Below are 25,231 nucleotides of genomic sequence, written 5' to 3'. Positions count from 1 at the left end.
TTGACAGCATGCGCATTGAACCTGCAAGTTCATTTGGCCAATATTAAAGAAAAGTCTGCAGTTCCAATGCCTTCACAGAGCATGCGCCTTCTCGCGACAACCTCACGAACGCCCTGTCTCCAAGTGGGGTTGTGCCAGATAACGGCCGAGATAAATAGACGGCATGGCTCCCTATACTTCTCCAACTGCATGTCCATCCCTCCATCCTCCTCTCATCATCACATATATTTATATCTACATTTGCACTGGAAGTCCAACCCACCAACATGTCCACCACAGTCACAGTAACCGAAACCACCACTCAACCAAGGGTCGTCATAACCCCAAACGAGACTGAGGACTCCAATAGTAGCCCCCAGAGCTCCGCCACCAGGATCACCCCATCCGCAGAAGAAGACAAGGTCTTTCAGGCCATTGCCCGTGGTGACCGTGCCGGAAAGCTCAAGTTACGGGGCATCCCGACGTTCACTGACTCGTACGCGGAGCGGCAATGGATAAAAGAGCACATGGCCGCGGCGTTCCGGTATTTCGGGAGGGAAGGGTTCAACGAGGGTATTTCCGGGCATATCTCTGTTCGAGGTGCGCTACGCTATGCCATGTCTGCCTCTCAGGACGACCTTGACTGACCGCCTATTTGATTCGAAGACCCTGTCTTGAAAGACCACTTCTGGATGAACCCGTTCGCAAAGCACTTCTCTACCATGAAGGCGTCGGATCTTGTTCTTGTTGACGCGGATGGGTACGTTACAGAGGGTGGTTCGCAGTTGCCCATCAACGAGGCCGGGTTCATGATCCATTCGGAGATCCATAAGGCTCGTCCGGATGTTATGGCTGCGGCTCATACGCATGGCGTGTATGGAAAGACATGGAGCATATTCGGGAAGCCGATTGAGATGCTCTCTCAAGGTACACCCTCCCCACCCAGCTACCATCGTCATAAAACAAGTGCTTAGAGGAGATACAAAGACGCCTGCAACTTCTACGGAAAGCTAAGCGTCTACGACGACCACGGCGGCGTCGCACTGGCGCAAGACGAAGGGCGTCAGATCGCCGAGGCGCTAGGGAAGGATAATATTGCTTGTATTCTCCAGAATCACGGGTACGTCCTTTTATCCTCTATCTGCCTTCCGCAAGCGCTAACACGGTCCACCACATCCAGTCTCCTTACAGTCGGCCAAACGGTTGACGAAGCAGCCTGGCTCTTCGCCAGCCTCGACCACGCCTGCCACTCGCAGCTTATGGCGGAGGCTGCGGCCGCGAACGGGATTCCGAAGAAAATTATCCCCCATGACGTTGCGCAATATACCGCCGATGCAGCTCAAAACCCGGTATGTCTCATTCCTCTCTTCTTTTTCAAGGTGATGTGCCGTGTGCTGACGGAGTTGCTACCTGTAGCATAACTTTTATACCGAGTTTCAGCCGGAGTTTGACTTGATTGTTGAAGAGAGCAATGGGAGAGTTTTGCAGTAGGGGGTTTGAACAGGGATAAGGACGATGAATGGTATCCTCCAACCAGTACTGTGACGAGGCCTTTCTATCACGTGAGGCAGGAGCGAGTGAGAATACAGGCGAGGGAAGCTTGGAACCTTACTGGGTTGCTCCTGCCTTTTTGTTTGGAGGCAGGGGGGATAGACTCGGGTCGTAGTTTCTTTACAAAGACCACACGCAAATACGAACAGCCGGAGAGGCGATTCAGATACCGCTATTGATTCAAATAATCGACGAAGGTCAGCGAAACCACACTGCTCTCACAAAACCCAAACACAAACTTATAGAAGCATAACAAACTGCCACACCAAGAAGGGTGTGTCCAAACACCTTATCGCGAAAATCTGAGATTGGGGCCGGGGTATCTTCATGCGCTGGAGACGTGCGACCCAGAAAAGATAACGCCAAAGCATGCAGACCAAAAACGTAACAGCTTGGGAAAAGGGAGTCAATGAATCAATAATCCAAACTAAAGTTGCAATGAAGAAAATCCCACGAAACCCAGCAGATGCGCGTTATTTATCATCAGTCATCACATGTCGTCAGAAGCTGCCGTACCCTATCAACGTATCTAATGAAAGGGCACGTGCCCCATAGTCTAGAAAAGAACATATATCCAGAATCGAGGACACGAGCGAGCCGACAATAGACAAGTAAGGTTCGTTTCCTTGAGAGCGAATAAGCATGCCAGAGCATGTCTGGAAGGGAAAGGGCCAGGCTATCTCTAGCTCAAGCGCCGGTGGACTGGGTGAGCAGTGCGCCCTTTTTCGGCTTAACTCACACTGCCAGGGTAGACTACACCATGACATTTGCAGGGTTCTTGTTTTCACTTGTAGCAACTGCCACAAGAGCCTCAAGTCTACCCATTCCCGGTTCCCTTGATGTATTGTTGGTATCAGATCGCGAGTCACGCTTTGTATGGTACGCTTCAGGCTGTGGCAGGAGAGGAGGACAAGCCTGTACTGAAGATCAGTGATCTATCCCAACTGCTCGTCCGGGATAACGGGGGCGTACTGTCTGGGGTGTATCAGAAGAGAATGGAGTATGGTTGGGTTCGGCATAGCCGTTGTGTACGATAGCAGGATGATACTCGAGGGATGCGGTCGACGGGGTGTGGACTCCCTCGCTGCCACTTGAGTCTTCAGGGCTTGTTCGCGCGGCATGCGAGCCTGACGTTGTGGTGCTATATGACGAGGACGCGTGACTGTTCGGGCCACGAGAATCTTGGAGCTGTTGTTGATATGACGACGACGGGCGGGAACCGACGTTCTGAATCTCCGAAATTGTTTGTTGGCTCCAATGGGACGCATCACGTTGATGAACCGGTTTGTCCCTGATGTGGAGGCCAGTCAGGTTTGTATGCAACCCCAAATCCCATGAAACATGGCCTCGCCGATGACCAGGGCCGGACATAGGTGGAGCTGGTCGGCTCGATGGCGGTGCATAGTTAAACCCTCCGCCAAAATTATACCCGGCGCCCAGTGGCTTCGCTCGAGTGTCCACCTGCATAGGACTGGGCCTGCGGACGGGAGGTGTCAAGGGTCGCTGAGCAACTTTATCAAAACTTTCGATGCCCGGTAGACGAGGTGGCTGTCCGGCTGATTCATTGCCTCGAGACGCGGGAGGAAAGGTTTCGGGCGCCTGGGAGCTTCCGAGAGTACTGTATTCTGCGCGGGGAGTATTTACCCACGTCGAAGGGTGCCACGTTCTTCGTCGCAGCTCGGCTTCCGTTGAATTATAGTTTCTTTCATCCCTGGAGAACGGATTATGTGTACTAACGGGACTGGCATAAACTTCACCTTGTGCTAGATAGCCGGAGGCGGGGTGTGGCTGAGGATAAGGATGGGGAGCGAATAGATTAGCTCCTGAGGGGACGGATAGTCGGCGAGCAGCAGTCCCACCATCCCAGAAGTTCGGAACATGTGATGCTACAGGCATCGGAGAAGCGTTGCCTCCGGGATACATACGGGACGGGGTGTAAGGAGAGCCACCTGGCGGTCCCGGGAGCCCCCGAACTTGGCCCGGAGGCGTAGTGGGCGTATCGATCATCGGGTCGTAAGCTAGCCTGGTCCTCGCACTTGGGTCATTGGCCACAATCAAGGGCGGCGGCCGCCGGCGTAGCTCCTGGGGTTGGCTGAATGTCGAGGCGGTGGAGGCTATGCTCGAAGTGGACAGATTTCTGCTGTGCCCCCTGCTGTGGGTACCTTGGCTGCCTCCCGTACCAGCCCTCGCTCGACCTTGAGGGCGCACTCGATCGGTCCGAATTTGACGTTGAAAGCGAGTACCCGTGGCCGCTAGCGAATCTCCCGGAATTTCTTCATTCACGTGCACAGTCTGGGCGTGTTGCCGTAAATTATCAAGTCTGGAGAACCGCCGTGAGCAATGACACTGAAAAGGCCGCTCTCCGGTATGTTTTCGAATATGGCGAGCCAGATGCTCACTCCGTGTGAAACTCAGATTACAAGGCGGAAATTCGGTACAGTAGAACCGTTGCCCCTTCTTCTTCTTTGAAGGTGGCACATGTTCCTTACGATCTGTCTCGTGGTCCGAGCCGTCTCGATCTCCGTCGGAATCCGCTTGTATAGTGTCGTCTGACATTGAATGGGTGCTCCCCCGCGATCCGTCAGATACTAGCGTCCTTTGTGAGAGACGCTCCTCCTTAATCTCGCTTGATGGTTTGGTGTCCTGTCTCGTCAACATGGTATTCAAATGAGGCCGTGGAGTCGCAGAGGTTGCACTGGGATCTTCCATAACGCGATCCGGTGGCGAAGAAATGTTATTGACGGGCAGAAACGAAGACATATTCACCGCAAATGCTCATCAGCCCTCCCGAGGGCTCGTAATGATCCGTCTCGGAGATAACCCTCGCCACAATATGTTGCCTGTGTTCAAGAAGCGAGACCGACGGCTTCGGAGGTGGGAAGGGTCAAAGTTGTCGGCCGGTTAATGCTGGCTGCTAGACAGTTTTGCGCAAAAAAATGTATAAGCGAGCGAACCATAACAAATGGCGGAGTGGCGACGTCGAACAAGGGATGGAGGGACGTGCGAGAAAAGGAAAGCCAGTTTTCTGTTACCCTGTTCTCCTTCCCCAAATCTGCTGTACTTACAAGAAAAAAAAAAGGCAAAGCGGTGCCGTTGCTCTCACATATAATTCAAGCGAGGAGATGAGACCAAATAGGAAGAGAATTGTTGGACGAGGATGGCGAAGCAAGGGCAGATGAATGGAGAGCGCCCATCAGTGCCGAGTCCGCATTTCCCACGGGTCGCGGCTTGAAAGAAGGGGGTTCAGCGGAGAGCTCAGAGATCCTCAAATCGAGCGACGGTAAAAAGCACGCAGCATGAATTTGAGGATGAGAGAGATCCGAGGCGAGAAACGAAAAGAGATGCGTCCGAAGGGGGGGAGGATTTTGGAGGACTCGATCGAGAATGCGGGACCGAGAGTGGGCGTCGAGTCCTGGTTGTGGCGCGTATGACAGTCACTAAACCAGCCGAGACCCAATCTAAATCCAATACGGCGCAACCAGGCAGGTAATAATAGAGTCGAGACTCGAGGGAGCCAAATCGTATCAACCAGGGTTTCTGCGCTTGACGGATCGACGGACGAAGGAACAGGTGCAGTCGAGAAATCGGACCAAGTCACAATAAAATCAGACCCGTCCAAAACCAGGGACTATTAATAGGAACCGACACCCACGAGAGCACAAGGGCGCAAACCTGGCAAATACGGAAGAAGACAGATGCAGAGAGAAAAAGGAAGCCGAAAAGAGCCGACTTGGGTTGTAAGAGAAGATGGGCAGCGATCTGATCAGTCGAGCGAGCCGGGAGGTGGAAAGGGGAGAGGAGAAGAGGGGAGCGGGAGGAGAACAGTAAGAGAAGATGTCAGCAAGGAGGAAAACGATAGTTAGGATGAGAGTTAATGACAGCAACTTTCCAGCGTCAGCTGTGGATGGGCGATGGGGAAGGGAAGGGATGGAACCAGGTGGTGGTGATGACGATACACCAGAGCCCTGGAGGGGAAACGGAGGAGGCTTATCAGAAACCGCGGTGGAAGGCGAGTCTCAGAACTCTGAGACTGGGACTCATCAAAGTTTCAAACGAGGGGCACAGAGAGGGGAACCTGAACCAGACTCCAGTGCCAGTCAGTGTCTTTGACTCCAAAGACTGTCATGTCAGCCTGGGCAGCCAACGGAAGTCCTCTCCAGCAGGGACGTCCAGCTCAAACTGAAATCATCTCTCCCTCCCCTTCGCCGGGTCATGATGATCCGCATTGTCATTCTGGGTGAAGTTTCAGCGGCGAACAGCGATCTGATAGGTAAGGCTCAGGTTAGCCCCAGGTACTGACGACTTGGTCCGGCCCGACGGACACGAATCATCGACTTTCGATCGCCTGTGGGGGCTGCATGGTGGATGCGTCCATGTTGGACCTCGATCTGTCGACCTTCACCGACCGGACTCTCTAGCAGCGAGGAGATCTCTCCGAGACGGACCTTTGAGCAAACTTTTGCGTTTTCTCTTTCTTCAGCCTGCCAGGACTGGTATGAAACCCGTCTCAGGAACCTCACGCTCTTCAGCTTGGCTCTTGACGCTGTTGTTCCCTAATTCCACCTCTCTCGTAAGCAGGAACAGAGGTGTTCGAGCGTCGACTCGAATGGTCTCCTCCGGAGCACATTGGATGGAGTCCATTCACTAAACCTTACTTTTTCATGATGTCTTCCATTTATCTCTACTAGTCTACTTCCGGCGCAGAAAAGAATTCTCCAGGCTGGATGCCGCTGGAAGGCCTGGTACCGGTGACGTTACCACTCTGAGCTAGACCCTACCTCCAGGAACTTCAAGTCTGTGACAGCAGCCATCTAGAGACCTTTCGGGAAAACGCAAAATCGCTCCATGAAAGAAAGGTTATGAAAGGGGCCCGAGTTGCTTTCGCCACCCTCGCCACCCTCTGATACGTGGTGAAAATCGCCGTGCTGTCTGTCGAGTGTCTGGACCCAAGAGGCCAGGCGGTCTATGGACGAAGCAGGGCAGACTTCGACGCGTCGTTCAACTTGAACTTCAATTTCTCGAGATGCCAGGTCTCCAAGGTAGTGGTGGGCTTTTGTTCCTGCAGGTGATGGTAAAGCCATGTCCTCTAAAAGCTAATACTTGCTTCGCGGCGAGTTGCAACCGTGGGCTTCAGTTCCATACTTCGGCCACGCTCAGAACATGGTCAGGAATTCCCCACCAGAACCATCCAGAGTCACGCAACACCCATCGAGGTCGGAAGCGTTGAAAATCCAAGAGATTTCCAGCTCTTCCGAGTACTCCGCTGAGGGACTCTCAAGGAAATATTGGCCAAACCTTTCAGAGAGGACTACCGACACCACATGCAGTGAAGGTAGTGAATCCTAAGGCCCTGAAAGTTTCGTTCCTCCTAAAAGCTTGATATGGGAGAGTTCGACTCGGTCGATGATCTCATACTGCCTGGCTGCCCTCTGGACCGAAGTTTCCCATGCCCGATGGGTTCATTTCTGGTGCTCAACGACAGTCTTTGCGAACACACGAGTCCCCCTCCCTGACCTGGTAGCTGTTCTTTGCAAGGACACGAACAAGTACCTCTAGAGAACTCCCGAAGTTCTACGGAGAAGCGCCACACTCCGCGCGCTGTTGTTCCTAAATATCATTCTATCTCAAATCTCGCCTGGCACGCAATGTCGACCTCATGATCTCCTCCCAGAGTGGTCTGGCCTCAATTGGCTCGATCTCATAGACCTCCACAACGCTACCCGCCGGTTGTCCGAAGTTGAGTTGCGATCGTGAAACGGAGTCGCATCCCACGGTTCCTCAAGTCGATGATTTAAGCAAGCTGTCAATTGTGGGGGGATACTTGGGCTTGCAATCATAATTCCAAGTGCTCGCTTAGCCTGCTCCGGCCGGTAACCATCTCCATGACAGCTTCTTCAGCGTACATTCAGAGGAGTACCTCGGAACTGTTGGAGAGAGACTTTTTCCGACCACCTTTCGGCTGTCTCATGATTGGGCCTTCAATGTCCTTCCGTTCTGTTGGCGCGCCGCCAACCCTCACGAGCCCCGAGAAACAGGAACCAATCATGCCACCATTCCAGGTACTCCGGGCACACCTGACGAGGATCTGGTGGCGATACCAGGGTCCCAGGGGCTTGAGAAGCCAAAAGGAGGGGCAAAATAATAACCAACCAGACTCCAGACAGCCGACTCCAAAAACTGAAAAAAGCCAAAAGGCACAAGGAACCGCGCCACACAACCTAACTTCTCCCCCGCTTCGCCTTACAGTTCCAGCCCTCGCTCAGGGCCTTGGTTTCAAATCAGCAGGGATTATACCAAGAATCAACCACTCGGGAGATTTTGCTGCCTCGGAGTACGGTCACCAATGAAAAGTAAGGGACAGGGATTTTCGAGTTTGACTGATGGTAGTCACCTGTCTCCCCATTTCGGAAAGCGACCGTGTTGTCGTTTCGAAGTATGGGTGAAGACCTGGAAGAGACGTGGTACAAGCGTGTGGTACCTGCTCTAGCCGCGAACTAGTGCTGATAGGACCTCAAGATATTGTACGCCTCTAGGCCAGATAAACCCCGCCAGATTTGGCGATAAGACCACATAGCAAAGCCATAGGAGTTGTACGCCCACCCCAGCATCGCAACAAAACCGCCACAATCTTCAGATAGCAGATATCCCAAAGATTCGGCCAACAGCGAAGTGTCGAGCTTGAGGGAAGCGGTGAACGAGTCAGGCGTAACCAATAACGTTACGATGCGAGGAGGTTCCGCATCCATCCATGTGTCTCCCCATGCACAACGTATGCGCAATCCATGCAAATCATCAGCAAGAGGAATAATCCGATTGCAAACGGGAACATATCTCCAGTCGACAACTCCAAGTCAAGCGTGGCGACTCATGGAGGACGGATCAGCCCAAAGTAGCCCTTCCTTCTCTGCTCTCTTTACAAAAGCCACCACTTCAACAAACGGTTCGTAGATGAGGCTCGTGGGGATGAACCTCTCCATAAGTTGTCATTTGTTTCCGAGTTAATTAGGTACATGCAAGGATTCATGTGGATGTACCAACCATGGACTCTGCGGACCATAGTACGTAGTAGATATGCAGCTACCGCTCCAACACCCCAATCACAGAACTGACCATAACCGCTGCTTCGCGCTCCCAATCCCCTTGGCTCTCAGCTGCAGACCGCTTCTCTATCCCTGCCACGGAAGCTGGCAACTGTGAGCCACGCAGCACACAGTCCCGGATTTCCTTTTTGAGTCTATCGCGATTTGAGCGCAGTGTACGTGCTGATACGCCGCCACGGTAGAGTATCTCCTGAACGCGTCCAGAAAGAGATGAGGCGAGAGATCGCCAGAAGTACGAAGGGAGGGAGGATGTGTCAAGTGAGGCGAGCAGAAGCTGGAGGAGGTTGGTACCAGTTTCTGAAGATGGTGGTACCGAAGGATGAGAAGGTGGGCGAATAGTGCCGAGGGCAACTTCGAGGGCAAAGATGTCCTGGCAGCAGGCAGAGACGTCGGGAAGCGTTCTTTCAAGGGTTGGAAGCATGGATAGGGCACGTGAGAGGTTGTTGAGGGATGAGGCAATGGTTGTCTGGATGTAGCCCTGTAATGTGGATAGGAGGAGCTCTGGTCGGAAATCCTCGCCCTGATCTTGGGCGCTCTTCGTTGGGGGAGGAGAAAGGAGATACAGGACGTTGACACCCGAGATCAATCGGGCTCTTGTATCGCGTGCTTGCTTGTAGCTTGACTGAGCGGATGGCCTGCCGCTTGCAGATGCAGTCGAGAGAGAAAATCGATTGATGGCTTGCTGCGCTTTCGCTCGGACAAAATTCTCCGAGGGGATCAACAGTTCGGATTTCAGGGTCCAAATGACTTTCACCCGGTCCAGGCCATAGCCCTCTTCGCCGGCACTCGTATCGGAAAGCAACCGACGTAAGCTCACGAGAGTTGATGCCGCGCGTTCGAGCGAGCGGGAATCATCCCGCCCTAATGCAGAACTCGGTGAAGTCGTCCGACCGCTACCAGAGGCGTTAGCACGGACAGAAACTTCCGCCATCTGGCCCTCTAGCTGGCGGCCGAGGGATACGCAGCGTGCAACGGCTCTTGCGAGGCGGACGGTGGCCAGAGAATTCTCTGTGACGATTCTTGCCTCTTCAGCAGCGGCCCATTTGCGAAGAACCTCGCGCTCCAGACGCTCGTACCCCTGTGATACAGAGGCGATCTGCTCATCTGCTTCTTTGAGGATCTTGCTTGCAGCGACGGTTTGGTCGCGTGTGTGCGTCAGTAAGGGGAGTGCTGACTTAGTGGTCAGCGTGTGAATGTGCGTGTCGATCTCTTGTAAGTCGAACAATACCCGTGAAAGCGGGGTTGACAGATCCAGCGGTGTGTCCGTTGCATTGTTGGTGGCCACCACCAGTGAGTTGGCGAACGAGGCAGGGGAGAAATCCGGGTCGATGAAGACCTCATAATCGATATATGATGGTTCACCTGTCATGGCTTCGTGGTTCGTGCTAAAATCAGAGTCTGTTCCTCAGGGATGAATTTTTAAGCTTGATTTTCAAAAATTCAAGAGAACAAAGTCAACAAGATTCAGAAATCCCTGCCAATCTACGGAGAATATCCCCCGGCCAGCTCATCGAGCTCAGTCGGTCGTGTTCCTCGCTTCGTCAAAGGAAAAACTCAATCTTTTTCAGGTCCAGGTGGGAGCCCCTTGTGACAGGTCGAGTTGATGTAAATCGGAGGCCGCGACCATCATCGAACGCCAACTAGGCCTGATGGCGACTGGGGGTTGCTTGACTGAATTGGTCGTTGCTGGTGAGAAACGTTGCGATGCCGCTTGCGTGATCGGCGAAGTCAGGTCTTCGCGTTAGTCAGCACATACTCCTCGAGGACATCTGACACTCCCCGCCTCTGCGATTGCCATCCACATATGACAGACGGTATCTGGTATATGAGGGATTAGATTTCCCTATTTATAGCCCTTTGGAATACGTACCACAACTTCGTTATACCGACCCTAGTCGGTATCCCGAAACCCAAATTCTTGTCCGAATATGTCCAGCCAGCATTTTTAGCTTGTACCCGCGAAGGACATGGTTCGCATCAAATGGAAAGGAGTACTCAACAGCACTAATTGGCAGGGTTTGTCGTGTAGGGTTTGTCGTCTGAAGGTAGGATCCTTTGAGACTTCGGAGAAGAAAGTGGAGGTGGTTTTGAGTGGAGTGCTAAGCTAGCGTATGATCCAAAAAATAAATAATAACTTTCGAGCAACGTCCGATGTGGTGTAATGGTTAACATCGCCGTCTCTCACACGGCAGCTCGGGGTTCGATTCCCCGCATCGGAATTTGGTTTTTCGCCTCAATTCAGAGCACCACTTGTGCTTGGCAATTACCCTTTTCAGAGTTCCTTTTTTTTCCTTTTTCTTCTTTCATTTCTTACTTTTCTCGACTATTGCGTTTGTGGTACGTAGTTGGTTGTACTACATATAGTACATGCAGCAGGTATTTTGCATAAACTTGGTGAGAGTATATGTCGGGAGGATTGAGTTCTTGAACTCATACAAGTGTCCTAAGTAGTATTGAGGACTAGGGAATAGTAATCATTTCTGGCCCTAACGAGGAGCCGTTCGTCACCCCCGCGTCCGAGAAGAGAATTGTTGACGTAGTGAGGATTGGCCAGGGATTCGGCTTGTCCCTTTCCTATATCCAACAAGTTGATGCTGAACCTTGGACCCCCGCCTATCCTTTTGGTGACGCTCGCAAGTTAGTAAATGCTCACGTGGTAATCGGAGAATTGTTTTGGCATCACCAACTCACTTACGTACGTAAGTAAGACTACTTTACGGCGAGTAAACATCGACCTCGAATCCTTGCATCAGCTTCCAAGCTCGAAGGTTGTTTCTCCTTCTCGACCCGGATTATCGCTGCTTCCCCACGATGATCTCACATTCTCCCGTGCATGAACAAGAAGTTCCAATGGGTTGAAGTTTTGCCATGGCAGCAGATGACCGGCCGGTGACGTCAGGCTAGGATCCCCGCGAGCCCTCCAGAGCATCACCATCTTGTCCTGCACGTCACTATATAAACTCGGTCGGCCAATTGTTACCAGGCTGGAAATTAAAGAATTAAATTGGCTGCTTGAACTCCTTCCTCTGAAACCGAACCCCGTCACCACCACCACAGTCAGTAATAGGATAACGAGTTATCCTGTCTACCACAACCACACACAACTTCTATTACATCACCGTATTTAAACCCACACCAATATGGCCGCTCCCGCCAAAAGCCGCACTGGTCTCTATCTAGGAATTGGCGCCGTTGGCGTAGGCGCGTACTACCTCTACCGAGCTGGAGGCAGCCCTCAGGCTGCGAAAGACGAGATGAAATGTGAGGCTCTTGCTTCTCCGCCGCGATTTCCCCTTTCGACCGTTTTGTGAGCTTACTGACTTGCTGTACCATGTAGACGATGCCAACAAGGCTCGCGCCAAAGCTCCTGGGGCTGAAAAGGCTGAGAGAGCCGGCGAGACCGCGGGACTGGAGACAAATCTGAATATTGAAGAAGCGGTACGGGCCACGCCACTTCCCTTCAAAATTTGATAGAAGAGGATACGTCGAGAATTACGCTAACGGGAAGGTCAATATAGGCCAACAACCCTCGCACGCGTAACAGCGACCTCACCGCGCAGGCACAACGGAAGCTGGATGAGGTGGGCCAGGCAGGAAAGGATCAGGCGTCCAAGGTGCGAAGCGAGGTGGAAGAGAAAGCGTCTGAGGCAAAAAGTACAGTTTCTGGATGGTTTGGGGGAAAGAAATAGATTTTTTCCAATGGCCGTCTCGTCGTCTTCCTGCTGGGTTTGAGTATGTGGGCTGTTGTTGACGAAAGATGGGCGGAAAATTCGTCTCTCCCCCACCAGCACGATGAACAAAAAGCTAACCTGTATCTCGGCGCATGGGAGTCCGTCGACCTCAATTGATGATGAATGCTGAATGTTAATGGGTCCCCATTTCTCCATGGTAACTGTGCTGCATTCCAGTGTATCAGGAGAGCCCATCCTTGAATCACCGTAGTGATGGAAGAATGAGCTTTGGCTGGTTCTTCCACGTTCAAGCAAGATGAAAGACCAAACCAACATCTGACTGTTGCCCTAAACTATTTCGAGCTTTTCGCTCTTGTGTTCGGATTGACTTTGCCCTTCGTTGTGACGAGGCCGGGTCGGTGTCAAATCACCCGATCGGGACGGTGAGGCGACGCCAAACGCGTCGCGCGACGCGTTTTGACCAAAAATCTCCAAGCAAAAAGGCGACCACCATTCGAGAGCCCTCCCCACGCCATCGACCACTTCCAGCATCGCGACTCGTCTTCCCTACGAAATTTTGCATGTTTAATAATACTCTTAGAATATTGTATTGATTTTGAACTACTGAGTAAAGCAAAGGAAGTCGCAATGGGTCGCACTTCGACCCGACAATCCCGCCTGCCTCGAGGAGGTCAACCTGGCATTCAAAATTTCGCAAGAGCGACCAAACACGGCGTTAGCACACCCAGCACGCCCAATTCCCGAGAAGATGGCAAGAAGTGCCTTGCTCCTGCGGCCACAAGTCGTCCGCCGGTCTCGCCTTCCAAGAAGCGAAAATTGCATGAGCTCGAGAACGTTCAGGAATGTGTCGTTCAAACGCATGAGCTTGCAGAAAAGACCGACCCAGAGACGACGTTGACACCGTCCAAATGTCTGAAAATCGGTGCTCTCCCTGTTTCAACGCCAAGGAGTGGTCATTATGCTTCTTCGTCGCCTTCCAAGCACCCGACAGCAGCACCAACCGAGCAGACAATTACCCAATCTACGCTGTCAAAGTGTGAATCTACCAAAACTAAAGCGAGACGGCGGGGTTCGCACCAGATATCTTTCGTTCTTTCTGCCTCGCGACCGGCATGCGTGGAGGAATTGGTGCGGCTGCATTCGGCGTTCCTTAAAGCGCTTACTTTTCACGCTGCCCATCATGGAACTTCGGCCCCGGCAGATTTGAAAGAGTTTCTTCCAAGCGTGGAGCGGATATGGAAGAAGAGGAAGGTTGTTGTTACGGATATACAGCGGCTTCTCTGGATTTGGGGGGAAAGATGCGGTTCCGACTCAAGCAGTGTGTTTCGACTTGCGAATCATGGATTGGGTCGTGTTTGTCTGGAACGCACGACTGAACGAACGGAATGGGTTGATGAGGCGGAGCTCCAAGCGCAATTTGAGCAAACGGTTGATTTACTATGGGAGAAGTCTTTGGATTCGGCAGAGGGAGATGAAAGCCGAGTCGATTTTATGGCATCCCTGGGCCTGGTTTCGATCCAAGATTCTTTGGCTCCGTTTACAACGTTCCGAAAGGGACAGCAGCGACTGCAGGACCTGAAAGGGGGTGTGGTAAAACTGAAAATGGACATGCTTCGGACAGAGTCGGCGAGCAACGGGTCCACGACGCCGCATAAGAAGGCCACTGATGCGACAATTACTCGTCGCCAGGGACTCCTTAATCGGATCAAGAAAAAGGAGCTGCTTCAGGCAAAGCTACCCCCGCCACCGTCTAAAGAGACGCTACTTCGTCGTGCTGCAGTGGAGAGGGTTGAGGAGGTTGCAGCTGTGTTAGCTCGTTTGCGGCCCGCTGGATATGTGGGGAGCGGCCCGACGGCAAGGATGGCCGTGCAGCGGACCCCTTTCTGCCTGGAGACGATCATTCAAAATGTTCAGAACTCGACGCGCAACCCTATCTCAGAACAAGAGGTGGAGGCCTGCTTGGAGATCCTGTCCCGAGAGGACGTTGCTGGTCACTGGGTGAATATTGTTGTTGTCAACCAACTAAAGTCGGTAGTTTTGAGATCATCTGGCGATGTCCAGCCGAGGGAGATCGGGGTCAGGGTATCCCAATTGGGGATTGGGTGGGAGACGTCACCTAAAATTTCGAGCTGAGACCTGTTGTCAGCGTGTTTTCCAAGGTTTTCTTCCGGTTTTGGATGTCTCTTGGTTGTTACTTTCATGGTGATTAGTGCATTATCCGGGTTGATACCAGCGCCTGCATTTGTTTATGATTGGCATTAGCATTGCATCTTCACATCTTTATATGATACACCTTGTTGTAATTCAGGTTCATGACACTTCATGCCATCTCTGGCTGGTAACTTTGCTCTACGTCTGCTCGTGTGATTGGTCAGAAACCACGTATGTGGGCGCGAAACGCGGGATCACGTGGCCATGTCGCGTCTCGCGCAAAGGAACGCATCGATTGGGGGAGATGGCCCAGGACTTTGGATAATAATATTTCAACAGAGACCTTGACACAAGCTGGCAAATAAGTCGCTACTTCCAGGGACGACTTGCGTTTATTATGTCTTCCCGTCCAGATCTCAGGGTAAGTCTTCAAACAGAAGAGCCGCCCAAGTCCCATTCTCACGAAGGATTCAATGCTAGGTTGACGACGAAGTCGGATTCATCCGTTTTTACCGCTCCCTTTCCTCCGAGAATGATAATGACACCATCCGCGTATTCGACCGAGGCGATTGGTACTCCGCACATGGTACAGAAGCCGAATTCATAGCGCGGACAGTCTACAAAACGACATCCGTTCTCCGCAACCTCGGTCGCAGCGAAACAGGTGGCCTGCCATCCGTCACAATGAGTGTGACTGTATTCCGGAATTTCCTGCGCGAAGCACTATTCAGACTCAACAAGCGCGTTGAAATCTGGGGCTCCGTGGGCGCGGGAAAGGGACACTGGAAGAAGGTGAAACAGGCTAGTCCCGGCAACTTGCAAGATGTGGAAGAGGAGTTGGGAAATGTGGGTGGCCTTGTGGAAATGGAGTCGGGATCTCCAATTATCTTGGCTGTGAAGATAAGTGCGAAGGCGGGGGAGGCGAGAAACGTCGGTGTCTGTTTTGCGGACGCAAGTGTGCGGGAACTTGGCGTGAGCGAGTTCCTGGACAACGATGTTTACTCGAACTTCGAGAGTCTGGTTATCCAGCTCGGTGTCAAGGAGTGCCTTGTGACGATGGATATGAATAGGAAGGATGTGGAGCTGGGGAAGGTCCGTGCGATTGCGGATAATTGTGGTATAGCAATTTCTGAGCGGCCCGTTGCGGATTTTGGAGTGAGAGATATTGAGCAAGACCTGACGAGACTCTTGCGAACTGAGCGTTCGGCGGGGATGTTGCCGCAGACGGAGCTAAAGCTGGCGATGGGTGCGGCGTCGGCGCTGATCAGATACCTAGGGGTTATGTCGGACCCAACAAATTTCGGACAGTACCAGCTTTACCAGCATGACTTGGCGCAGTTCATGAAACTTGATGCTGCTGCTCTGAGGGCATTAAATCTCATGCCCGGTCCGCGGGACGGATCGAAATCGATGAGTTTGTTTGGGCTACTGAACCATTGCAAGACCCCTGTTGGGAGTAGGCTGTTAGCGCAGTGGTTGAAGCAGCCATTGATGGACTTGGGGGAGATTGAGAAACGCCAGCAGCTTGTTGAGGCGTTTGTGGTGAGCACAGAGCTGCGACAGACGATGCAGGAAGAGCATCTACGCTCTATTCCGGATCTCTATCGACTAGCAAAACGCTTTCAGAAGAAGCAGGCGAACCTGGAGGACGTGGTCCGTGTGTATCAAGTTGCAATCCGCCTGCCTGGATTCGTCGACTCGCTGGAGAACGTCATGGATGAGCAGTACCAGACTCCGCTTGAGGCCGAATATACAGCCAAGCTGCGCAGTCACTCAAATAGCTTGGCTAAATTGGAGGAGATGGTCGAGACAACGGTGGATCTGGACGCTCTTGAGAACCACGAATTTATTATCAAACCCGAGTTTGACGACAGCCTGAGGATCATCCGCAAGAAGCTGGATAAGCTGCGGGGCGATATGGACTTTGAACATCGCAGCGTAGCTCGCGATTTGGATCAGGAGAGGGATAAAAAGCTGTTTCTCGAAAACCATCGAGTACACGGTTGGTGCTTTCGGCTGACCCGTAATGAGGCTGGTTGCATCCGCAATAAGAAGGCGTATCAGGAATGCTCTACACAGAAAAACGGAGTCTACTTCACAACGTCGACGATGCAAGCTCTCCGGCGGGAGCATGATCAGCTCTCCTCCAACTACAACCGCACTCAGACTGGTCTGGTCTCTGAGGTCGTCAACGTTGCTGCCTCCTACTCTCCAGTCCTGGAGCAATTAGCTGGTGTTTTAGCCCATCTCGATGTCATTGTTAGCTTTGCACACGCCTCTGTCCACGCGCCAACTGGCTATACCAGGCCCAAGATCCACCCGCGAGGTACAGGTGACACGGTGTTAAAGGAAGCGCGCCACCCCTGCATGGAAATGCAAGATGACATTTCCTTCATCACTAATGATGTTTCGCTGGTCCGCAACGAGTCCTCATTCTTGATTATCACTGGTCCTAACATGGGCGGTAAATCGACTTACATCCGCATGATTGGGGTTATTGCCCTCATGGCACAAACAGGCTGCTTCGTGCCATGCACCGAAGCCGAGCTCACGATCTTCGACTGTATCCTTGCTCGTGTTGGTGCCAGCGATTCTCAGCTCAAAGGCGTCTCGACCTTCATGGCCGAGATGCTTGAGACAGCCAATATCCTCAAGTCCGCAACTTCCGAATCCCTTATTATCATCGATGAGCTCGGCCGCGGCACTAGCACTTATGACGGCTTCGGTCTCGCCTGGGCTATTTCTGAGCATATCGTGACGGAGATTCGCTGCTTTGGGCTCTTCGCAACACATTTCCACGAATTGACTTCGCTCGCAGATAGGTATCCTAAGTCAGTCAAAAACCTCCACGTCGTCGCCTTCATCGGGGACGGGGTCGCCACGAGGGGTGAGGACGAGGAAGAGTCTAACAAAAAGTTCCAGCAAAAAGTCACGCTTCTCTACCGCGTGGAACCAGGTATTTGCGACCAATCGTTTGGTATCCACGTCGCAGAACTTGTTCGTTTCCCAGAGAAGGTCGTCAACATGGCCCGCCAAAAAGCCGAGGAGCTAGAGGATTTCACATCTGCAGATCCCTCGGGTAAATCCTCGTCTATGGCGATTGATAAGTACTCGCAGGAGGAAGTTGAAGAAGGAAGCGCGTTGTTGAAGGCGATGCTGCTGAAATGGAAGACTACCGTTGAGGATCCAGCGAAGAGTTTGACTGTGGAAGAGAAGCGGCAGATTATGCGGGATCTGGTGAAGAACGATCCGAAGTTACAAGCGAATCGGGTGTTTCAAGGTATTCAAGCGCTGTAAAGGATTAGAATTCGGTTGATTTGTGCAGTTAACCTCAGTTCTGTATTTCTAATGGTAGTTGACGGCGTTCGGATGGAATTGGATGGGCCGTTCTACGGCTGTGCTATTCGGAATAAATGTGAATAATATGTACTTCGTTCCTTCCCGAAGTATTTGCCCAAAACCCGTGTCGAGGAGGTTCCAGTACTCTATTGCAGTCAACTGGAGCGGGCGAAGTATATGAGATCACGTGGGGATGCCTCCCAGACGGTTTCGGAGTAAATCTGGAGAATCACGGGTCACTATTTCATTTGAATCAATCGACTTCCACCGCAAACGCACAGTCCATTCAGTTTGGGCACTTTCCTTTCATTCATTGGCAGAATTTATCTTCTCCAACCCACGCTGTCTCTCGCATCGACTCCGTAACTCTGGCCCCTCTCCGCCATGCTCCCCCAATCCAATTGAAGCTGGTCAAATCCCGCCAACTGCCTGATCCATGCACCCTTTTTCCATCCTAACCCTCGGCATCTTCGTAGCAGGTTACATCACTGCGAGGTGGGATCTTGTTACCCGGCTGTACGAGCTTGCGATATTCGCGTGGGATCACGGCGTTGTGGTGCGTGTCCGCCTACAATCCCTCTCGAGCTGCTTCCCCACTGAGCGCTGCTAACACGGACTTCATTGCGCATGTGCATTATAGACCAGAACCGCGAAGGGGTTTTTGTTTCTCTCCGTTTTCTTCTTCCTCCTCGTCATACCCATCAACCATCTTGCGCAAAAAGAGTGTCTGCAGGTACGAGTACCGCATACGCAGTGTGCTTGGCCCTACTCAGACGGCCTTTGGAGACAGAACGAACTCGACGATAGAGACTGACCTCCTGCTGAATAGCACCCCCGCCCCGCCAAGCTTGGCGTTTCTGCGCGAGAACAGTTGCGCCGCCGAGGCTCGTTTTAGTCTTTGAGTGGAGGATGACAACATGCAGGTGGGCGATGGATTGCTGAGAGTATTTTGGCCGTACGACCTCCCTCGGTCGTCTACACCAGGAGTTTTTGTTGGGTGGCGGAATTCAGAGCTGGATCTGTTTGTGTTAGCCGTATTAGAGGATGTAGAGGTGAGGACGCCTATATATCATTGAGTGAAGTATTGTCGACTCGAGGTACTAATGTTTCTTCGACCAATATAGCCTCGAAATGTTGATAATGCTCTCCGCGCGGGAATTCTCTTTCGGAATAGCCCTCATCCTGTTCCACGCATCTTTGGCCTCTGTGGTCGGTCATCGATGCATGTTCTAGGGTCCACCAATCCACGAGAACCACCAACCGCGTTCAGTCCGTCCCATTTGTTCGTCACGACTCGGCCTTCCTGCAAGGTTCCTCGAATATACTGTCCGCGGGAGGCCAATGTCTCGATTCAGGTCATCATGTTCCACCGTCCAGACCCAACGAGGATGGAGTATATGTCGTTAAATCCCATCTCGCTTGCGTTGGAGGATAAGGTGCTTGCTGCGGATAAGCCAGATGCGATCTCGGATGGGTTAGGTACTGGGGAAGGAATGGAAAAGGCCCGTGTTCAGGAGTTAGTGGAGAAGCTGAAACTTCATACCGTCGTCAAGCATACCCCGTCGCATAAGGAGCTGGCGCTTCCTTTTATCATCAACCAGGTTAATTGTGCACATGAGATGGGGAAGCTAATTGAGAAGAACAGTAGCTTGATCGGTATCCGTGTGAAACGGAGCATGAGCGTCTCAGAGCGGGTAGTCGAATCAGCAACGACCATCTGGGACCTCTTCGTTCTCGGTGTGTCCCATGTTTTCTGGCAATTCGTTTGGCCTGTTGTCACTCGAGTGTTCGTGATCGGCTTGATGTTTCATCGTGCTGTTGCAGATCTCGTCCTGCAAGTCTTAGAATGGCGTGCGAGGCCCGATGCAGCAGCATTGAAAGATATCTCTGCGACGGCACAACAGGTGGATATCCGCCTGCAGCAGTTTTGTTATTGGCCAACCCAGTATGTTAAACTGCGCCAGAGGAAGGATGACTGGGAGAGCGTGACGACGTATCACGCGCACTACATTCGGTTCTACAACAGCCTGTGGCTTGTTGCTAATGATGTGATCATTGGGATCGCCTTGGGGTCATACATCATCGATAATGCCAACTGGGTAGCGTATCAGATCAGTCTCATTCTCAGTGGCTGGACTGTCGAAGGCCTGTCGCAAACTATATCCTGGCTAATGGACTGGCCTGCCGGGTTGAAGTTGAATAATGAGCTCGCCGCATTTCTGGGTGATCTGTTTCTGTGGGTAATCGAAAACTGGGCAGGTATAGCATCCCAATTCTCTCCTTCACTTTGTCACGTTGGCTAACCTATGAAGCATGTATCGCAAATCTCCAGCCCTACCTTCCCTATATCATCTACGTCATCGGCTGCGCCAGCTTCGCTGGAGCCAGCATGCCAATAGCTCTGTTTTCCGATCTCGTCTCCATACTAACAGTGCACATTTACTCCTTTTACATTGCTTCTGCCCGGATTTTCAATTGGCAGCTCACGATCATCGTTTCGCTCTTTCATCTATTCCGCGGTAAAAAGAGGAATGTGCTCCGCAATCGTATAGATTCCTGCGATTACGATCTAGACCAGCTCTTGCTCGGGACCATCCTGTTCACGGTTCTCTTTTTTCTCCTGCCGACAGTCATTGTCTTTTACCTAGCCTTTACATCTGCGCGGATGATAATCATAACGCTGAAGGCCGGGCTTGATACTTGGCTGGCTTTCTTAAACCATTTCCCCCTTTTTGCATTGATGTTGCGTGTTAAGGACTCACGGAGATTACCTGGTCAGCAGCTCTTTCCACACTTTACCCATGACTTTGAATCTTCTTGCCTAATGACCAGTGTGCAGGCGGAATTCGCTTCGAGCTCCGCGAGGAACAAGACAATTCGCTCAACCGTGCCTTTGACCCTTCTACAGTTCACTACATCCACCTCGAAGTATGATTACAACGCCCACACCCAGATTATTGACATATAATTAATGCCCTCGTCAGTCGATCCCTCTAACTTTGAGAGCCATGTTCGACCAATATTTCCTACTCGCCCACCGCCTCCGAAAGCACTACCTCTCTCCCCGAGTCATCTTCTGCCTCTTTACCGGCCGCTTCATTCCGCCAATCCACCGTCGAAATCTCTACAGCATGCAATACAGCATGCTTCCTGATGCCCGCCCCTCGTTGTCGCAGGTTTGGTCTGAATTAACCCAGCCCCGTAAAACGAGCAGCGGGAGTAGTAGCTCAGGGTCGGGAATTGGGGTGGGGTCGAATGGACTTCCCAAGGTGCCAGGTTTTGGGTACGGCCAAGAGTTGAGGAGGAGAGGACATCGGTGAGTCTCTGCCGTTTAGGCTTATGCACGTAGGGCTAGGATAGACTTCTATAATGCAGAATAAGTTAACTAAGTTATTTCTTTCATCTTTTATTTTGTTATATACACCGTGTTGATAATGACATGTTCCTTTTGTTTGGGTGTTCTGAATCCCGCGTAGCCTGCAACTAGAGACCCGAGGTTCGTCTTTCTTGATTCATGAACGAAAAAGGCCTTCCGGTCTCCTGTTTTCAGGACGGATCGTAGCGAGATACGGGTTGTCAATGTTGCGTGATATTGGCTGTCTCGGGTGGTATCGCTAACTTGCCCAGTGATTGTGCCTACGGACTCGTCGCGAGAAGGACGTTCTAATCGACTCATTGAAGAAGCACAAGTGTTTTCGGGCCGAGCGTGTCGATAAGTCGGCCACTCGACGACTACGCACAGACTCGCTCATTATGACGGATGTGGCCATCCATGGCTGCAAACTCCCGATTCCGCATTTTATCGTCTGGCCTGCTTCGTGCGGGAAGTAATAGCTGACGTGACATCAAAGTTATTGCGTGACATCGGCTTGGAATCGTCTTACTGTGAAGAGTTCACATCCGGCCACACTGAGCAATGAGCAAAACTACTCATATGCCGGGTATCACTATATATTCGTATCGCTTTCATGCAACCCAATCCGTATGCACGTAGCTCAAAAATGAAGCCAACGGCATCTTGTACACAGTCTCCGATGTCGGACTACCTAAATGTATGGCTCCTTCCAGGTATCTCGCGCTTCTCCTTTCGCACACCAGAAGGTGCCTGAAGGGCCTTGGCGTACGGATTGAATGGTCGCTTCGAGGGTAGTCCTGAGGTAGGCTGTGGATTGGCGTTGAGGACGGAATCAGCCGTGTCGTAATTGAAAGGTGTTGCATCATATGGAACCTGATCATGAGCCCGTGCTTCCTTCTTCTTTTCTCTCTTCTCCTTCCGGCGCTGCTTCTTCGAAGGCTGCGAGTCAGCTTTAAGCGTGATTTCGTCGAGGTTAAACACATCGGGGGATGGGGAGTTTTCCGCTTCCGCTGTTTGCTGTTGTTGTGCAACCTTGCGCTTGCGTGGGCCGCCGAGCTCCTTGACAGTGAAAATATGGTTCTTTTCCTCCCCTTCTTCTTTCTTCGGTGTTGGTCTGGGTATTGTTGATTTCGGTGGCTGCTGCGGAACGACTTTGTCGCGAGCCTCAGAGACAGTTCTGGGCATGGGGGGCAGTGGTAGCGAGAGGCGGAGTGCTTCGGCCGAGGCAACGATCGAGTACTCAAACGGACTCAGAGGAGGCGTCTGAGAGTCTAGTACGGCACCCCAGAATTGTGACACCTCGCAACGACAGGCTTTCGGGAAAGATGCCTCCTGTGTCGTCGTCGGAGGCGTCAGAAGACGGTGTGCCTGTTGCTGCGGTTTGGTAGGCTTGACATATATGTCGCTCCACTCGGGCCCTGAGGCACCGGCGGCCTTTGCACACTTTATAACTTCTAATAAACCAGGGGCACGTTCTTTGGCGATTGGCGTCATGGGAGAGAGCGTCCGAAACAACGTCCCCAGATCGGGCGGCATCACCTGAGCTACTCGGAACAAGACGTGTTTGGGAAAGACGCATTGTACGCCTTCATCCTCCTCCCGAGCCACGTTGTCGCGCCACTCATGGACCGCCCTGAAAACAGAAATCTGCTCCTTGCTCAAGACAGCGGAATTGCGCACCAGTAAATCGTACCATCCACCAGCGCCCTGGCCTGTGGATGCATCATAAACGGGACGCTCATAACGCTGCAAAGCCTCGCTCTTGGACCTTTGCTGAACGTAGTCGACAAGATTTTCTTCCAAGGTAGAGTTTTCAACGAGTTCATTGCGTAAGTTATCATAGACATAAAGGAGGTAGTGCGTGTCGGAGCGCGCGTAGTCGAACATCCCTGATGGGAGGGGGCGAACCCGCCAATCGGCCATCTGATACTTTTTATCTGCCTCAAAGTTGACAAACTTCTGTAACAGAAACTTCAGGCTCCGCCTTGGGTAGTTTAGGGCACAGGCAGCGTGATACGTGTCGAACATGCCTACAACGTACAGCCCTAGATCGCGCTGCAGCCAGATAATATCCATGCTCGAGCCGTGGAAAAGTTTGAGAGTGCGAGGATCTGCGAACACCTCGTTGAGCATCTGAAGCTCTTCTCTCCATGGCTTGAGGGTGTCCACGACCCAATCCTTCTCCCGTGTGCTAATCTGCATCAGCGACACGAGACCATGGTATGAATGTACGTCGTGGTGCTCCAGATCGATCGCAATTTCGCTCGCGGATCTTAGCTCAGTCAACATTTCCCTTACACCATCTAATGTATCCACAAACATTGCGGTCGTCGATTCGAACGGTAGATAGTCAATAGGAGGCGACACAACGTAGGCAGAACTAGGGAATTTGGCAGCACGAATTTCGGTCTCGTATGGGTTACGATAACCTTGCTGCGCGTCAGGCGGTGGTATTAACGACTCGTCCAACGGCTTGATAGCATGCGGCTTCGCCCTAAGCAACGGTTTAAAGGGCGATGTATCTGTGTTATCGACAGGGCGCTCGAACTGTAGCTGAGGCTTAGGAACCTTCGACGGGCCATAGTCGTAGATGGTGGGAAAGCCTTGTGCTTTGCTTGTGGTGGGTTTCTTCTCTCCGTCCTTGTTCTGCTGCGATGGACTCAATTTCTTGATGACCCCAGTAAACTCATCCAAGCAGGCATCCGCCTTCTCCAACAGCGCATCAATTACATCAACGATTTCCCGCCAATTGTTGTCGATCGGGTCCTCGTCCGACAGCGTTGGTGCAGAAATATCCGTCCCGCTGGTCGCCGCATTGAGGATCGAAGAGGTTAGAGATAGCAGACGGACGCTTTGTTCGTCCAATGCCTTCGACACCTCTGCGTTTGAGGACCGGTGGAAACTCAGATCTTTGAGAGGGAGCTGCCCAACAGTGCGGGCCACCTGCACGAGGGACGAAGTTAACCGTTGCTGAAACAGCGGAAAATCAGCGGCGGAGTCCATCATGATGACTCAAGTCCTGCTGAGGACTCGATTCTCGATGGAAGCTCAGGGCTGAATCTTGTCCAAGCATCAAAAAAATAAGAACCAGCAGGTGGAGGTAGACTTTGTCCGCGGCAATACTGACCGCTTTCCGTAAATGGACTATCTCCGTCACCGCTCCGAGATTCTGTGAGCAAATCCGCGTTTCAACTCTTCCTGACTCGCCCACCTTCTTGTTGCAGTCTTCGGGTTTCCCTTCATCTCTGGTTCAGCATCATCTATTCGTTATGGCAGCGTCTATAGCCCCCGAATGCAATGATCTCAAAGAGTATGTCCTACAACCTCTGAAGAGAGAAGCCGAGGCTCATCATACTTTGACTCACCAGAAAATACGACACCTGCTTTCTAAAGTGGTACAGCGAAAGTGTGTTTTTACCTTCCTTTCTACAGTATATGGATAGAGAGTCTGACAAAACTATGTGACAGAATACCTTCGAGGGAACACTAACTCCAACGAATGTGAAGACCTCTTCGCAAAATACAAGACCTGTCTCACTGTATGTTACGTCGCCACTCCGGTTTCGAGTATCCTCGAGCCGTAGGAATTTCGGATGGAAGTGATGGTAATATGAAATAAAATGCAGAAAACTCTCAAAGATCGTGGCATTGATACCATGCTCGACGAAGCGCGGAAAACCACGCCTGAGACAGATGCTGAATATAACCGGCGAACATGACCTGAAAGGTATCTCAGCGTCCGGGTACATTCCTACCCCCTGAGTTGATGCAATACTCTGTTCGACTTGTGTTCGATCCGCCGACGAATGACGAACTCTGCTCCACTATACCTATGTATATCCTTGTTATGACTGTGTACGATACACGCTGCATTTACATGAAGCGCTTGGTGTTTAATGAATCATGAGTGGAAATATTTTTCCACTTGTCATAATCTCAGTGATAGGCGCGTATGCGCCTGTTTGCCAGCTCTTGACTACCTATCCCCGTCTTTTAGCTACCGCTCCGTGATAATGCAAGACTTACCCACCTGACTGATGATCTTGAAGGAACCCGAAAGCAAA

The 25,231-nt window shown here is 51.8% G+C and overlaps 7 protein-coding genes and 1 non-coding gene across 8 annotated transcripts; 5 read left to right on the top strand and 3 right to left on the bottom strand.

The window, feature by feature from the left end:
* Nucleotides 1-141: 141 nt before the first annotated feature.
* Nucleotides 142-1,750, top strand: BJX67DRAFT_55231 (class II aldolase/adducin domain protein). Its single transcript, XM_071035155.1, has 5 exons — nucleotides 142-579; nucleotides 646-906; nucleotides 967-1,099; nucleotides 1,160-1,328; nucleotides 1,396-1,750. Exons 1-5 carry the CDS (start codon nucleotides 267-269, stop codon nucleotides 1,468-1,470), a joined length of 951 nt encoding a protein of 316 aa, XP_070887339.1. The 5' UTR covers nucleotides 142-266; the 3' UTR covers nucleotides 1,471-1,750.
* Nucleotides 1,751-1,841: 91 nt separating this feature from the next.
* Nucleotides 1,842-4,922, bottom strand: BJX67DRAFT_55179 (uncharacterized protein). Its single transcript, XM_071035153.1, has 3 exons — nucleotides 4,596-4,922; nucleotides 2,503-4,444; nucleotides 1,842-2,445 (listed from the first exon to the last, which is right to left on the bottom strand). Exons 2-3 carry the CDS (start codon nucleotides 4,288-4,290, stop codon nucleotides 2,284-2,286), a joined length of 1,950 nt encoding a protein of 649 aa, XP_070887338.1. The 5' UTR covers nucleotides 4,291-4,444; nucleotides 4,596-4,922; the 3' UTR covers nucleotides 1,842-2,283.
* A 3,520-nt stretch (nucleotides 4,923-8,442) lies between these two features.
* BJX67DRAFT_55239 (Golgi transport complex subunit COG5) lies at nucleotides 8,443-10,432 on the bottom strand. Its single transcript, XM_071035156.1, has one exon. It carries the CDS (start codon nucleotides 9,997-9,999, stop codon nucleotides 8,608-8,610), a length of 1,392 nt encoding a protein of 463 aa, XP_070887337.1. The 5' UTR covers nucleotides 10,000-10,432; the 3' UTR covers nucleotides 8,443-8,607.
* A 345-nt stretch (nucleotides 10,433-10,777) lies between these two features.
* Nucleotides 10,778-10,849, top strand: BJX67DRAFT_t47. Its single transcript has one exon. It is a non-coding gene; the product is annotated as a tRNA-Glu (tRNA).
* A 921-nt stretch (nucleotides 10,850-11,770) lies between these two features.
* Nucleotides 11,771-12,319, top strand: BJX67DRAFT_380162 (uncharacterized protein; the record flags this gene model as incomplete). Its single annotated transcript, XM_071032736.1, has 3 exons — nucleotides 11,771-11,891; nucleotides 11,968-12,068; nucleotides 12,149-12,319. The coding sequence occupies 3 exons, from the start codon at nucleotides 11,771-11,773 to the stop codon at nucleotides 12,317-12,319; spliced, it is 393 nt and encodes a 130-aa protein (XP_070887336.1).
* A 471-nt stretch (nucleotides 12,320-12,790) lies between these two features.
* Nucleotides 12,791-14,638, top strand: BJX67DRAFT_350597 (DNA replication factor Cdt1 C-terminal domain-containing protein). The gene has a single exon (XM_071028830.1). It carries the CDS (start codon nucleotides 12,950-12,952, stop codon nucleotides 14,453-14,455), a length of 1,506 nt encoding a protein of 501 aa, XP_070887335.1. The 5' UTR covers nucleotides 12,791-12,949; the 3' UTR covers nucleotides 14,456-14,638.
* A 232-nt stretch (nucleotides 14,639-14,870) lies between these two features.
* Nucleotides 14,871-21,132, top strand: BJX67DRAFT_371428 (mismatch repair ATPase MSH2; the record flags this gene model as incomplete). The annotated part of the gene is made up of 7 exons (XM_071031082.1): nucleotides 14,871-14,894; nucleotides 14,954-17,766; nucleotides 18,756-18,864; nucleotides 18,937-20,071; nucleotides 20,245-20,586; nucleotides 20,652-20,740; nucleotides 20,797-21,132. 7 exons carry the CDS (start codon nucleotides 14,871-14,873, stop codon nucleotides 21,130-21,132), a joined length of 4,848 nt encoding a protein of 1,615 aa, XP_070887334.1.
* Nucleotides 21,133-21,200: 68 nt separating this feature from the next.
* BJX67DRAFT_350588 (exosome nuclease subunit RRP6) lies at nucleotides 21,201-24,230 on the bottom strand. The gene has a single exon (XM_071028829.1). It carries the CDS (start codon nucleotides 24,171-24,173, stop codon nucleotides 21,855-21,857), a length of 2,319 nt encoding a protein of 772 aa, XP_070887333.1. The 5' UTR covers nucleotides 24,174-24,230; the 3' UTR covers nucleotides 21,201-21,854.
* Nucleotides 24,231-25,231: the final 1,001 nt, after the last annotated feature.

Source organism: Aspergillus lucknowensis, assembly GCF_044049455.1.
Source record: "Aspergillus lucknowensis strain CBS 449.75 chromosome Unknown BJX67scaffold_14, whole genome shotgun sequence".
NCBI classification, from domain to species: Eukaryota; Fungi; Ascomycota; class Eurotiomycetes; order Eurotiales; family Aspergillaceae; genus Aspergillus; species Aspergillus lucknowensis.
Note: the sequence above shows the minus strand (reverse complement) of the source record. Positions and strands in the feature narration are given on the sequence as shown.

Excerpts from the sequence above, each read along its gene's own strand:
- BJX67DRAFT_55231 (XM_071035155.1), top strand. The coding sequence starts at position 267 with ATGTCCACCACAGTCACAGTAACCGAAACCACCACTCAACCAAGGGTC. Across the intron at positions 1,100-1,159 it reads TGTATTCTCCAGAATCACGG|TCTCCTTACAGTCGGCCAAA; the intron begins GTACGTCCTTTT and ends CACCACATCCAG. Across the intron at positions 1,329-1,395 it reads CCGATGCAGCTCAAAACCCG|CATAACTTTTATACCGAGTT; the intron begins GTATGTCTCATT and ends TGCTACCTGTAG.
- BJX67DRAFT_55179 (XM_071035153.1), bottom strand. The coding sequence starts at position 4,290 with ATGTCTTCGTTTCTGCCCGTCAATAACATTTCTTCGCCACCGGATCGC. Across the intron at positions 2,446-2,502 it reads CTTCTGATACACCCCAGACA|GCTTGTCCTCCTCTCCTGCC; the intron begins GTACGCCCCCGT and ends TCTTCAGTACAG.
- BJX67DRAFT_55239 (XM_071035156.1), bottom strand. The coding sequence starts at position 9,999 with ATGACAGGTGAACCATCATATATCGATTATGAGGTCTTCATCGACCCG.
- BJX67DRAFT_350597 (XM_071028830.1), top strand. The coding sequence starts at position 12,950 with ATGGGTCGCACTTCGACCCGACAATCCCGCCTGCCTCGAGGAGGTCAA.
- BJX67DRAFT_350588 (XM_071028829.1), bottom strand. The coding sequence starts at position 24,173 with ATGATGGACTCCGCCGCTGATTTTCCGCTGTTTCAGCAACGGTTAACT.